Source organism: Diabrotica virgifera, chromosome 2 (genome assembly GCF_917563875.1).
Source record: "Diabrotica virgifera virgifera chromosome 2, PGI_DIABVI_V3a".
Classification (NCBI taxonomy): Eukaryota; Metazoa; Arthropoda; class Insecta; order Coleoptera; family Chrysomelidae; genus Diabrotica; species Diabrotica virgifera.
This window is the reverse complement of record NC_065444.1, coordinates 246182211-246196638: the sequence shown is the minus strand read 5'-3', so window position 1 is coordinate 246196638 and position 14428 is coordinate 246182211. Positions and strand designations below refer to the sequence as shown.

At 32.6% G+C, this 14428-nt stretch overlaps 2 protein-coding genes across 3 annotated transcripts in view; both read right to left on the bottom strand.

The window, feature by feature from the left end:
• Window positions 1-14428, bottom strand: part of LOC114326742 (neurotrimin-like) — an 880435-nt gene that overhangs the window by 17737 nt on the left and 848270 nt on the right. The window contains exons 9-10 of one of the 2 annotated variants that reach the window (XM_050643137.1): window positions 13465-13527; window positions 5004-5087 (exon numbers count right to left, since the gene is read on the bottom strand). In XM_050643137.1, coding sequence (XP_050499094.1) covers window positions 5004-5087; window positions 13465-13527 — 147 coding nt within the window. The remainder of the gene's footprint in view (window positions 1-5003; window positions 5088-13464; window positions 13528-14428) is intronic. The other variant, XM_050643138.1, reaches the window with a different exon arrangement.
• LOC114326749 (lambda-crystallin homolog) overlaps window positions 1-14428 on the bottom strand; it is a 593088-nt gene that overhangs the window by 439164 nt on the left and 139496 nt on the right. The gene's annotated exons all lie outside the window — the stretch shown is intronic.

Below are 14428 nucleotides of genomic sequence, written 5' to 3'. Positions count from 1 at the left end.
ATTAACAAAATTATAAGTAACAATAATAAATAAAATCAAACAATATGTCCACCTTCAACATCTCCACATAACTTAACTTTTATTGTTAAGTTGACGTACACTGCAAAGTTGACGTAAACTGGAAAGAATAGCTCTTTCGCGGTAACGATCCTGGACTAGTCCAGGATTGGTTACGAATTCTCTTATAGACCAGTAAGGATCTGTTTTTAGGTGGATGTGAGAGATGGCATTCAGATTATTGCGGATAAAGTTAGGTGATAACTTCGTTAATAATAATTGATTTATGCTCCTTCTCAAATATGCCCGGAACATTAATAAAAAAAAAAATATTTAAAAATTTCAAAAAATTTCGTTTTTTTCTACTTTTTTTGCTCATAACAAAAACTATTCATTTTAGAACAAAGTCCTATAGGAATAAAACAAAGACAATTAAATTTTCTATCAGATGCGATTGGTTAAAAATGTCTTAATTTATCACCCTTGCTTCAAAGTAGCAATAAATATAAAATAAGGGGGCAAAACAAGCCTGTCCTTATTCAATGATTTTCCATCACTTAGGTTACACTTAGGAACCTTCCTAATTGCATAATAATTTTGCAATCTATACTTTTTTAAAAAATTAAAATTTTTTAAAATCTTGCACAACAAAAACTAGAACATACAAAGATTTGTCAATTTTTTTACATATAAAGAAGTACTCCACCTATCTAATGCACTTTACAGAATTGAAATCGGATTATTTAAGCAGCCTCAGCAATGTTTTAAAGTTATAAACAATTTTTTGGCTTATAAACAAATTAGTGCTGTGGCCAGGAGGGGGTGCTACGGGCTCCTTTATTTAGATGGACTTACCCAAGTTTTTTATGTATTTTGACCCGTAGAACACGAATTTTTTGGGTAAAAATTTTTTGTATTTCTTGGGTAATTCTAAGCAAAAAATGCACTTACAAGTTTTTTCGTATGATGCATAGTTTTCGAGATAAACGCGGTGGAACTTTCAAAAATCGAGAAATTGCAATTTTTGAACGCGAATAATTTTTGATTAAAAAATAAAATAGCAATTCTGCTGACAGCATTTGGAAGTTTAAGTCAAATTATACCGGTTTTAATTATTTGCATTGCTAAAAATTAAATTTTTTATTATTAAACAAAGCTATTTGTTTATAAGCCAAAAAATTGATCATAAATTTAAAACATTGCTGGGGCCCCTTAAATAATCCGATTTTAATTCTGTAAAGTGTATTAGATAGGTAGAGCACCTCTTTATATGTAAAAAAATTAGGCAACTTCTAAATGGTCTACTTTTTGTTCAGAAAGATTTTAAAAAATTTGAACTTTTTTAAAAACATATAGATTGCAAATTTATTATGCAAAATTTATTAGGTCGATTTTAATGAAATTTGGTACACGATTTAAGCATGTTACAAAGAATTTCCTAAGTGAATTACTAATGTTCTAAGTGCCACCAAAGTTGTCAAAAAATATTGAATAACAACAGACTTACTTTGCCCTCTTATTTTGTATTTATTGCTATATTGCAGAAAAGGTAATACCTTAAGATATTTTTTACCAGTCGTATATCATACAAAGTTCAATTATCTTTATTTTATTTCTCTACGACTTTGTTCCAAAACGAATCGTTTTAAAGTTATAAGCAAAGAAAGCAGAAAAAAATCGATGTTTTTCGAAATTTTTAAATATTTTAATTTTTTTATTAATGTTCCGGGCATATTTGAGAAGGAGCGTAAGTCAATTATTATTACTGAAGGTGTCACCTAACTTTATCTGCAAAAATCCGAATGCCACCTCTCACATCCAAAAATAGACGTTTTTTCGCATATCCTTACTGGTCTATTAGTACTAGGGTTGTACGCAAGCGTGGTTCACAATCAGTTCAGGATTGATTTACACCGCGAACGAATTTAGAACTAGTCCATAACACTATTATATCCTAGTTCTTATGTGTCCATCTTATTTTGATGAATTTGTTATTTAAATTCAAATTTGCATGAACATTTCACTAGATCAAATCAACCAGATATAATATTATGTTTATAGTATGAATAGGCATGGTTTAATGAAGTATTTTATTGTTATAAGTTTTAGTGACTTTAATAAGCTACGAGACCATATTAAAACATTCTCCAAATATTTTTTCTAAGAAAAAAATTTGTTCCTTTATACTGGCTACTGGTATTGTATAATTTTTATTAATTACATGGAGTATTTTTAATATTGCTAATCTACATATTTTAATATTAACGTCCGTATTATGTATTGTTTATCAATTAAATATTAGGGTATCCTCGTCTAATAAAGATTTCAAAGATATATTACGTTATTTTATTCATTTTTTCAGGTAGAACATTTTACATTACATCTGAATTAAGAATAGACATGCACTGTATAGCTATCTCTGTCGTTCAGAGCCACTGCGGATCCACAGCGTGGTGCGTCTGGTTTTGCCCTAAAACTCTACCTGGTTGACCCATCCTTATGGATGGATGGCGTGTGCTGGATTCAGAGTAGAGTAGTACATCTGAGCCCATTTTTATCTAGGAGGAGATCCTGCAAACCTATGTCCTCTTATTATCCTGCCTACCAACTAAAACTACCCTCTCCTACTTGTGTGCGTACGTTGCGCGTACCCTACCTTGAAAGCAGTGTAAGGCCGACGATATTTTCGGAGCACCCTCTTCTCTTATCTAAATCTTATCTCTGTCGTTGGTCCGGTTGTTGGCTCTATTCTTCTTTCTTCTTAATGACTGCACGGATGTAATTGTGCACACAATTCCATCCGGCCTTACTTCCCGTCATCTTCGCGATCATATTTCTCACACCCACAGTGTTCATACCTATTCATGCATTCTGCTTCTGTCTACTGTCCATCTATTTCATTCCAGCGTTGTGTGAGTAAAAATATATCAAAGTATTCATAGTATAGGCATTTGCCTGTATCTGGCTTTCCGAACCTATGAAGATAGGCCCTAAAACACCCATGTCTTCTCAGCACTTGCGTCAGGATCGGTCACTTAGGCTCGGGATCAGTATCTTAGTCCACTAGAAAACATCTTCAGTCTCTTTCCACTTTTACTGCCACAGTTATTTTTTTAAGGCTGTCGTGAAATGTTTTCTTCTTTCACAGAGATATCTCTTTTCTACTGCTAACACATAAAGAGAAACACAGCCCGAGATAGTCCACAGGGTCACCGCAGAACAGTCCTGTAGGCGCATGCTACGACGGACTGCCCGACACCGTGTTGGGCCCTCCTCCTTTCGGATTTGGGTTCCCCAATATTGGGCATCTCTCTCCCCGCTACCGCAACAAGGTGGTGAGATCTTTCGTAAAGGCGAAGTTGGTTATACCCTTTCCGTATTCGTACTTTATGACCCCGTCATATTCTAGGTTCCCTAGCGATGTGCCCAAGACGAACAAGTCACAGAACTGGGCCCAGCCCGGAGCTTGAACTTGGCGCCCGAGCAAGCAAACAGTTTGATGATAAGTCACTAGAGATAAAACGGCTGACGGTGTCCTGTATGGTTCAGGGTAGGTTATCATGCTGAAGTCTTTGTACCTAGGGCTTCCATATGACAAGCTTTTTGTTGATTGGAAGCCTCTATATACAGTGCGTCCATAAAGTAACGCATAAATTCATTATTTCGTAAACCGGCGATTTTAAGAAAAAATTCCGAAACAGGTCGATTTTTAGTTTTACATTACGATTTTTTGGCATGTATATCATACTAGTGACGTCATCTATCTGGGCGTGATGACGTAATCGGTGATTTTTTTTAAATGAGAATAGGGGTCATCTGATAGCTCATTTGAAAGGGTATTCAATTCTCTATTCAGCCAAATAAACATTAATATAATTATATATACAGGGTGTTCAAAAATTTTTTTAAATTAAATTAATTGAGACAACAAGAAGAATGTATATAATTTATTTACTTAAAAATACGTTTTACTCTTGTCAGAAAATAGGAAAAAAATGTTTATTTGATAAATAAATATTGCTTTTCGCTTAAATTCAATGTTAAAACTTCCATCCACCTCCCTCTTGGCAGTTTGAACATTGAATTTAAGCGATAAGCAATATTTATTTGTCAAGTAAACATTTTTTCCTATTTTTTGAGAGCATTAAAACGTATTTTGAATTAATTAAATTATATACATTCTTCTTTTTGTCTCAATTAATTTGATTCAAAAAATTTTTAACACCCTGTATAAATTATTATTTTAATGGTTCTATTAGTAAATAGAGAATTGAATACCCCTTCAAATGAGCTATCACATGACCCCTATTCCCACTTAAAAAATTCAGTGATTTCGTCATCACGCCTAGATGGATGACGTCACTGGTATGATATATATTATATACGCCAAAATATCGGAATTTAAAAATAAAAAGTTACCTTTTTCTTAATTTTTCCCGCAAGTCACCGGTTTACGAAATAATGAATTTATGCGTTACTTTATGGACGCACCGGTACATCAGCGTGCTATCGAAAGTGATAACGGTCTTGCGCATTGGGGTGGGATGGAATGATATATGATTTATACGAGATAATATCCCTCATCCCAATAATTTGTAGCACCTGAATGCCATTTTTAGGAGTGTACAAATTCCACAGGCTGGCTTTTATACTATTGCCTGCTTCGTTGAAGTTAAATTAAGATAAAGATAATTTTGACCAGGAACAACAGCAGTTATTTCATGAATTATGCACGGCAGATGGATAAAATAAGAACAATTTAGCCAAACAGTAGTAAAAACGAGCTTAGAAGAATATCTCAAAGTTAATAAAAATTAGCCAACTGAACTAATAAACAGCAATATCAACTAATTGTGGCAGAGAATTTTTATTCTAAACTATAATTTTATAGATAGAGTAAGTTGACGATCTAGTTGAGACGTAAAATTTTTATAAAATTTAAATTTAAATTAAAATTTTTATATGGAAACATATAGAATTTTATAGATAGAGTAATTAGTACTGACCTGCTATACTGGAATCATCGGCTTTCCCGACCGAATTTACTCTGTTGTCATTTAGCGTGCCTTTCGTAGATCCCCTGGAGTTGCCTGCAAAACCGCATTTGCATTATTACCAAGGATATGCATAATTTACCCTCCAAAATGGTTACTGAACATCTGAGAATATTTGTGTTTACATAGAAAATATGCTGCTGCTGGATACGATGAAAGGAGTGAGGAATGTTGCATGATTTTAACGTTTTTTATACATTATTCAGCGAGCTTAAAATAAAATCTCTTTAAATATTAACGTAGTTTTTAGCTCACCAAGAGACCGAATGGTGTAAAGTTATTTAAAACTGCTAATGGGCCTGTTTTAGTAGGAAATACTTGGGATTTTGTTTGTAGCTTTAAAGCAGATTATGAAAAATATATTTGTAGTGTAAAATATAATAAAGTATACAGCTTAATTGCTACATACAAAACGCATTAGTCATAGAAAAATAACAAAGTTTAACAGCTTAAAAGTTCTGTTAAGAGTACAAATTAATACATCTTTTTAAAGAGAGCTTAAATATTATACAAATAGTATATTACGAAATAACAGTTGTTTTTCTTGAAGCTTTTCACTTGAAGGATATTTTTTAAGAATTTCCTAGTATTTATTATATGTCCATAAATTGGCATCTCTGCTTCTTCTGCTGTTTTAGAACCATCTGTACACTATAATGATTATATTTTCAATTTATTATTTTTCTCTTTAATTTATGTACAGTTTCTAACACTTATTTTAATTTGTTTCTACTAAGAACACAACTAATTAATTTATAATAGATTTATTTATTATCTGACAATACGAATGTATAATTTAGACTGCCAAAAACCTAAATCGTTCTGTATTTATACATTTTGTGAACCGTTCCTAGATCCTTGTAGAAATTTCTGGATTTATCCCAATGCCCTGTTCTCGGTAGGTAATTGAAGCCAAACTATACACGACCTCTAGTTTATTCTAAGGAGCTACACACGCTTCGACAATGGTAGGTCGTTGAACGCTTGAGAGATATTCGGTAGACAGGGCCGGTATAACAATACAAATTGATGTTATTCTTGTTTAGCTTAAAATGTCTTCTTCTTCTTCTTCTTCCTGCTTCCTTAATAGGCTGGCGCCTGTTCCATCTTCGGATGGCTCCTCATCAGATATGCAGGTTGTCACTCCATCTCTACCTTGATCTTCCTTTACTCCTTTGACCGTTTGGTGATCTATCTCCTGCTATATTTACCAGTCTTTCTTCTCCCATTCTGCTTATACAGCTATATCATTCTTTTTTTGGTGTACAGTCATTTATGTTCTCCATATTACAGCTTTTCCTGAGGTATGTGCTGCGTTTTCTGTCGCATAATGATTTTCCTGTGATATCTCGGACTATTTTCATTTCACACGTTTCCATAAGTATTTTTGTTCTTGTGGTGTCAAGTCTTGTTTCCGCAATGTAAGTCATAATTGGCCTAACTACTGTCCTATAAATCTTGGCCTTTGTTTCTGTCCGTAGATGTGTGTTGCGCCAGATAATGTGTTTAGACATCCTGCTATTCTTTTGGCTTTGTTTATTTGTTGGGCAACTGCCGCTTCTATATCTCCATAACTATGCATTATTACTCCGAGGTAGCTGATACTTATTTCTTGCTAGATTATTTTGCTGTCCACTTCCAGCTTGTACCTTATTGGATCTTTAGAGATTACCATGCTTTTTGTAGAATGTACACACAAATATTTATGTGTTGCTGGATGAAAGGAGTGAGGAATGTTGCAAAGTTTAACGTTTTTTATACATTATTCAGCGAGCTTGAAATAAAATTTCTTTAAATATTAACGTAGTTTTAGCTCAACAAGAGACCGAATGGTGTAAACTTATTTAGAACTGCTAATGGGCCTGTTTTAGTAGAAAATACTTGGGATTTTTTTGTAGCTTTAAAGCAGATTATGAAAAATATATTCAAATCAAGTGTACAGCTTAATCGCTACATATAAAACGCATTAGTCATAGAAAAACAACAAATTTTATCAGGTTAAAAGTTCCGTTAAGAGTAAAAAGGAATACATCTTTTTAAAGAGCTAATTATAATAAGTTATTTTTGCTATTTAGAACCGTCTGTATACTGCAATGCTTCTATTTTCAAGTTATTATTTTAGTCTTTAATTAATGTAGGTACACACTCTTCTATAAATGAGATAAAAACTAGAAAGATGGAATATTTTGGACACATTGTGAGGGGTGAAAAGTACGAACTTTTAAGAAATATTATGAAGAGTAAAATTAGGGGCAAAAGAAGTGTGGGAAGAAGAAAAATATCGTGGCTTCGAAATCTACGTAAATGGTTCGGGTGTAGTTCGATTGAACTTTTTAGGCGCGCTGCTAACAAAGTCGTAGTGGCCATGATGATTTCCAATTTCCGCTAGGAGTGGCACGTGAAGAAGAAGAAGAAGACAGTCTTCTGACACTTATTTAATTTATTTACTCTAACAAGATAACTGATTAATTTATAATATATTTATTTATTACTTGACAATACGAATGTACAATTTAGACTTCCTAAAGTCTACATCGTTCGGTATTTATATATTTTGTTAATCGGTCCTAGATCCCTGTAAAAATTTCTCGATTCATTCCATGGCCCTCTCACCGATAGGTCATCGAAGTCAGACTATGCGGCACCACCTAGATAATACGAAGAGAGCATTAAAATTTCTAACCATTATAAAACAAGAAATAACCAGAGAACTTCAGAAGAATATTGATATCTGTGAACTTCAGGAGACAAAGGAAAAGGGAAAAGGCCCAATTATATTAGAAAACTGCTAAATGTTCTACAGTGGTGTTGCAAAAAACAAGAGCCAAAAAAATAATCGCCCAATTAGTATACCAAAAAATGGCATTAGAAGGCTAAAAAATAATTGGGTCAAAACGGCAAACAGGTGTATGTTTTTAAAAAAACTTTTGATAGTGTGTAAAAAATATTTTATTATCAGCTAAGTACTTTCGACACATAACGTGCCATCATCAGAGCTTCCTAAAAGGACATATTTAAGATAAGATTTTTTAATATAAATAATAAGTGAAAAACTTACGTCCTCTTATAAAACCTTCATAGAAGAGCAATTGCTAAACAACACAATAAAAAACATGGATATTGGGCAAAAGCCACAGATATAGGGTATAATAACCCTTAAAAGTGAATAAAATCACATCTAAATTCTTTTATTAATTAGTAAGACAACATGGCTGAGTCAAACCATTTTGAGCCCACGTGAACAGTAGATCAGCTGAGGAAGACTGTCATTTATTAAAATGATAAAGAAGGAACTACAATCTTATGCGACCTCTATGTTCATAAATATTAATTAAAAATTGAAAATGACTAAAAAGCCATGTATAGGTTAAATGAAATTAATGTTAATCGAAACCAAGCTTATAAACAAAAAACATTTAAAAAGATTAATCGTAGCGTAACACTTACACTCTTTTACTAATACATACATACTTCTTTTATTCATATTTAACGTTTATTCTTCCCCTTGCAGGAGGCCTTTATGCATATTTAATCACTACGAGATATCAACCGAAATCGAAAACTCCTCAAAACCGTAGCAATAACACTAATCCCGGCGCAGAAATTATCTTAATATTCGTCTACAACGGTTATTTCGTACGAAATATTTAATAAGAGCCTCACAAAAAGGCAAAGCGCAAAAAATAATAGGCCTTTCCAAAATAATATCAAGACACATCTTACCCTCTTGAAAAATCTATCCAATTACATTTGTGTGTCATAAATGCGCTACGCAACCCAGAGGCGTACAGGGAGAGAGAAAACGAATATTGAGTTTTTCTTTCTCTTGTTCCTTTTAACGCTTGTTATTTATTATTTGTTATTTTGCTGCTTAAAACTATAAAGTTGAAGGTAAAGTTCACATTTCGCAACCATAATATTTTTGTCTCATCTTCTTCATCCTTTAGATTTTTTGGTAGTACGATAATACTATGGTTCTTCTTCTATATACCTTATCCTCTTTAAAATCTTCAAAAATTCTTCTCAATATTCTTCTTATTAACTAAGCTTATTAACAAATGATGTGTCCGCTGGCCCAAAACCGGGGCCTTTAGGCAAGAAAAGATAAAATAGGAAGGTTGAACGAAAAACCCTACAACTTCTACATTATCTATCTATAATCCTACAAATCTATATCCTACAAATATTTATCTCCGTGCCTATAATGACCTAGTGGTTAGAATACCTGCCTCCTGGCTTTCACACAGGCGACTAGGGTTCGATTCCCGGCGTCGAAAATCTTTTTTGTTATTAAAATTGACATTTTGCTTTGAAAAATAATGGTTTTTATAATACCACATTTTTATTATTTATAGGACAAAATATAAAAAGTTTTATAAGAAAAGTTATTTTTCAAATCAGAATGTCAATAAGAAAAAGTTTTCCGACGCCGGGAATCGAACCCAACTCGTCTGGGTGAAAAAGCCAGGAGCCAGGTATTCTAACCACTAGACCATTATGGATATAATGCACGGAGATAAATATTCGACATATAAATGTTGATGCTTAAAAGCCCCAAGGTCGCGCCAGCTGACAGATATTTTTGTTATGAAATTAGTACTATCTACCAAACTAAATTCATAAAATTCGTGCTAAAATCACCGTAAAAATTTGACACTACCTTCCAGTCTAGTAGGCATTGGAATACAATCTGCTATTTTTCTCCATTTTGCTATTTATAAAAAGGGGTCTCTTTCCTATTCTTCTTCTTTTGGTATCATAACCCTGGATAGGTCTTGGTCTGTTTGGTTGTCATTCCCTTCATACCTTTCTTGTGGGCTTCATCTTCCTTGTCTTACATTCATAGTTTTCAGATCGTCTTTCACGTCATCTAACCATCTGTATCTTAACCTTCCTTTTTTTCGTCTTCCTATCACCTTCCATTGTGACATTTTCGTTGTTATTTGTATCTTCGTGTCTCATGGACATGACAGTCATTGACTTTTCATAAATCTTACAATATCGTGCCCTTTGTTTAATTAATTTATTTCGTCGTTTCTCCTTATTATCCATATGCCGTCATCCTATTGCACCAGGCTGTATCCTTTTTTCTCTCGAATGTCTTGAGTTGGCTTCATCTTTTTTTGCATTACCCAGGTTTTTCTTCGGTTTTACTTTATCGTACTACATACGTAGTATGAGTATAATAGATAAAGTTATAGGATCGTGCAAACAATTTTTTTCAGATTTCACTTTTTTTCGACGTTTTGAGTCCCCCTGAGTCTAAAAAGCAAATAAAAAACATGTCGGAAGTGTGTACGTATGTACGTACGTACATATGTACGTAGGTATGTCGCCACCGCCCAGCAAAAACTACTGGACTGATTTCGATGAAATTCAGTATGAGTAAGTCTAAGAGAATTTTGTCGAGAAACTAAGCTTTTGAAAAAAACCTCTCAAAGGGGAGCCGAAATAGGGGGGTTATTTGGGGCCCATTTTTGCAAATTTTGACCGAAACGAATGAAATTTATCTTAAAGTTATCTCATCGATGGGTAAATAGAAATACGGAATTTGACATTTCCAAATCCAAAATGGCGGCCAGCATGGCCGACCGCCCACTCGATACATTTCCCTACCAATCTAAAAACTTGTTTAAGATAAATTTAATTTGAAAAAACATTTATATAGTCTAAGGATGGGGCTATAACAAGAATATTATCGTTTTTCAGAAAAAGTTATGGGTTGCCTATATTTAAAGGGTCAAAATTTGACATAATTTTGAACTAGATTTTCTCAAAAATGGCTCCAAGGAGTTTATTTTTTGATATGCTTTTGATATCCTATCGATAAATTGAATAACATTAGCCAAATTTCTTAACTCCTCATAGGAGGGGAGTTATGAAGTTTTTATAAAAAAATATTCGAGGGCCCGTAACTTACTCTATAATAGAAACTAAAATTTGAAATTTGGCAGACATATATAGTACTTTATTATCTATTAGCACAATAAATTTTACACACAATATGGCTTCCGGTTGAACCGAAAATGAAAAAAAAATCTTAATTTTTTAGATACGCCCTGTATATTTTTACATATTTTGAAAGAATATAACATTACCTTTCCAATGACATAAAACTCGTTGCTGTAACTCAAAAACTCTAAAAGTTACAGAAAATAGAAATTTTGCTAGAATCTTGTGTGTGTCCCCTCTCACGCGATCATAGCAGAGCATTATTTTAGGGCAGTCAATGAGGGTAATTGGCTCCGAATTCCATCCGAATACATCGATGTACTTGATATTTTCACAGTAAGTAGGGAATAGCTCAAACAAAATCTACCCTATATATTATGGCGCTTTTATTTTGGGGCAATTCCCACCCCTTCAAGGGGGCGGAAAATTTTTTGGTCAAAATAAGCATGGAAGTGGCTAGAGAACCTAATTTTAAGCAAAAACTGATTTATACTTTTTTTTTTGAGAACTCAACACTTTTTGAGTTATGCGTAGTTGAAAATTGGCCATTTTCATTTAAAAATGACACGTTTTCGGACGGTTTTTTGTGAATACCTTAAAAACCATACATCAAACTAAAAACACTATATAAAATTTTTTTTAGATTATAAATAATAAAGAGATTCGTTCCTTCGTAAATTTTCTATTTATAATACAAACAGAGATATGGTAGGTAAAAAGAGTTTGTTTTTTGGTGCATGCTCAAAGTGCTCATGCTTTTGTAGTGTTTGAAAAGGCCTTTAAAACGAGCACTGTTAAATGTCGGTTACATTCAAACTAAGAAACATATGGTGCAAAAAAATTTATGACTAATGTACTTTAAGGAAAAATGAGTAGTACATATATTTAACCCCTCATCCACCAGAATTTAAATGCATTGTTTTTCTTTTGCAATTCCTCTTAATATAGTGATATCTCTACTTTCAAAAAGTTGGACGGGTGAAAAAAATAAGATCAAATTATAGAGCGCATTTTTTAAATTTTCTTAAAATTCTTCCTTTTGTTCCATGCAATTCGAAAATAAAAATGTTCTATCCCCGAGAAGTGGTGGGAACCGCCCCCGTGATAAAAGCGCCATAGTATATAGGATAGACTTTGAATTAGGAGATTGGGCTTTGGGCTAATTCCAAAATTTCATTAAAATCCATGCAGTAAAATGCAAATATTGTAAACTATTAATTTCTCAGAAAAATGAACTAATTTGAAATGAAAGTATGACTAATATTCTATTGATTTATGCAAAAATCTATAGTGTGTCTCCGAACATTTTCTCAAATGCAGGAATTAATGATGCGTAGAACCATAAAATATTTTCAAGTATACAAGGTGTTTCTAAAATATCAAAATATTGAATAAATTTGTTATTTCTATAGAATGCCAATATCTAGTACGAAAACGATAATAGATCGGTACGATAAAGTTCTCGGGCGGCCCTTCCGTCCAGCGTTTTGTTCAGTTTATTTAAGCACTCTATTTCGTGGTTCAGGATCAATCTCCTTGAACGTTTCCATTAGTTGGTTCCTGATTTTATTATTGATAGCTACACTATTTTCATATGCAGTAATTTATACTGTTTCGGTATATGTGTAAATACGATTTATACGGAAAGAAAGTAAGATTTTTTTCATGAAGTTCGAAACAACAGCAATTGTTTAAGTACATACTGATTAAATTATTTACAAGGAATAACAGTTTAAGTACCCTTAAATATTTCCCTAACAGTCTCCACCGCTGTCGGCAAAATAAGTAAAAACAACCCCCAACCGAGGACTTATTTATTAAACAGCTATAAAAGATGAAGATTGGCTTAATATTGCCGCGAATAAAAGTAGAAACACTAATACAGTCGGGCCGATAACTGTAAAAATGAAAAGAAAGAAGAGAATACTCTCCGAGTGATGCGGAGATGTCCTTAAGGCACAAATTAAGGCAATTGCCAGACGGTCTTTTATCGCGTCTGTCTGTTATTTTCGACGAAGGGGGTTATTCGATGATGTGACAATTAGAATTTGATGATCTTTTTGGTTTTTCGGGGTTATGAAAGAAAAAGAAAAGAAAAAGGTGCAGCTGATCATTTACATTATCTCCTCTTTATTTATTTCTTCGACAAAAATATTCGGTTATTTATTTTGTTGACTTTTTGTCTTTTTTACTATATGAATATATAGATATTGGTTCCTTTTGGATCTCTTTTTATTGGATATTTCCTGTACGTTGCTAGCTTCTTAATTTTGTCTTCTGTTTCTCTTTTGTACTTATTGACTTTGTTAAACAATTACAGTTTTTTTGTGTTGAAATCGTTAATATCAGCAATTTATTTATATTTTATTTGATAAAAATATTTTAAGATTAAAAATACAGATAATATATTATTAGTTCAAGTAGGTAGTTCAATCATATTTAAGTTACAAAATTCATTTACCTTTTTTGGCGACTGGAGTAGCCAGATGAGTAGTTGTTTTCACTGTCGTTGGAGCCGGAATTTCTGAAAAAATAAAAGCAAATTCAAGTTTATTACATTAGTGCGGTGCTATCTTTGCAAGGAATTAATTTGTATATTAACTATGAAATTGTGGGATGCGAAATGACATTGTGTTATACAGGGTGTCCCAGAATAATTTATCCAGGCTATATCTCTTAAACGAATAGAGATTTTCGAACAGGACAAAAACTAGTCTGTTCCATTTGTAATACTCTTTAATATGGCGTAGAAAAAATCATCCCCTAAATATTCAACCCTCAGTTACAACCCCTAATTTTAGTTTTTTTAAATAGCACCCTGTATATTTTTTTTATAGTTTTGGATGTGGTCTTCTATCGTCTATTTAACAGATTTTTTTTAAATAAAGTCGGTTTGTCAATAATCAAGAAAATATCAGTTTATTTTATATTTTTGTTATGTGTCCCAGCCTAATTTATCCAGGCTATATCTCTTAAACGAATAGAGATTTTCGAATGGGACAAAAACTGTTCTATTCCACTTGTAATACACTTTAATATGACATAGAAAAAACATCCCCTAAATATTCATCCCTTAGTTACAACCCCTAACTTTAGTTTTTTTAATAGCACACTCTATATTTTTTTATAGGTTTGGATGTGGTCTTCTATCGTCTATTTAACAGATTTTTTAAAAATAAAATCAGTTTGTAAATGATCAATAAAATATCAGTTTATTTTTTATTTTTGTTATGTGTCCCAGACACGCTATTATATATCTCTTAAACGAATAGAGATTTTCGAATGGGACAAAAACTGATATATTCCATTTATAATACACTTTAATATGGCGTAGAAAAAATTATCCCCTAAATATTCATCCCTTAGTTACAACCCATAACTTTAATTTTTATTAACTATACCATAATTAACAAAAATAAAAAATA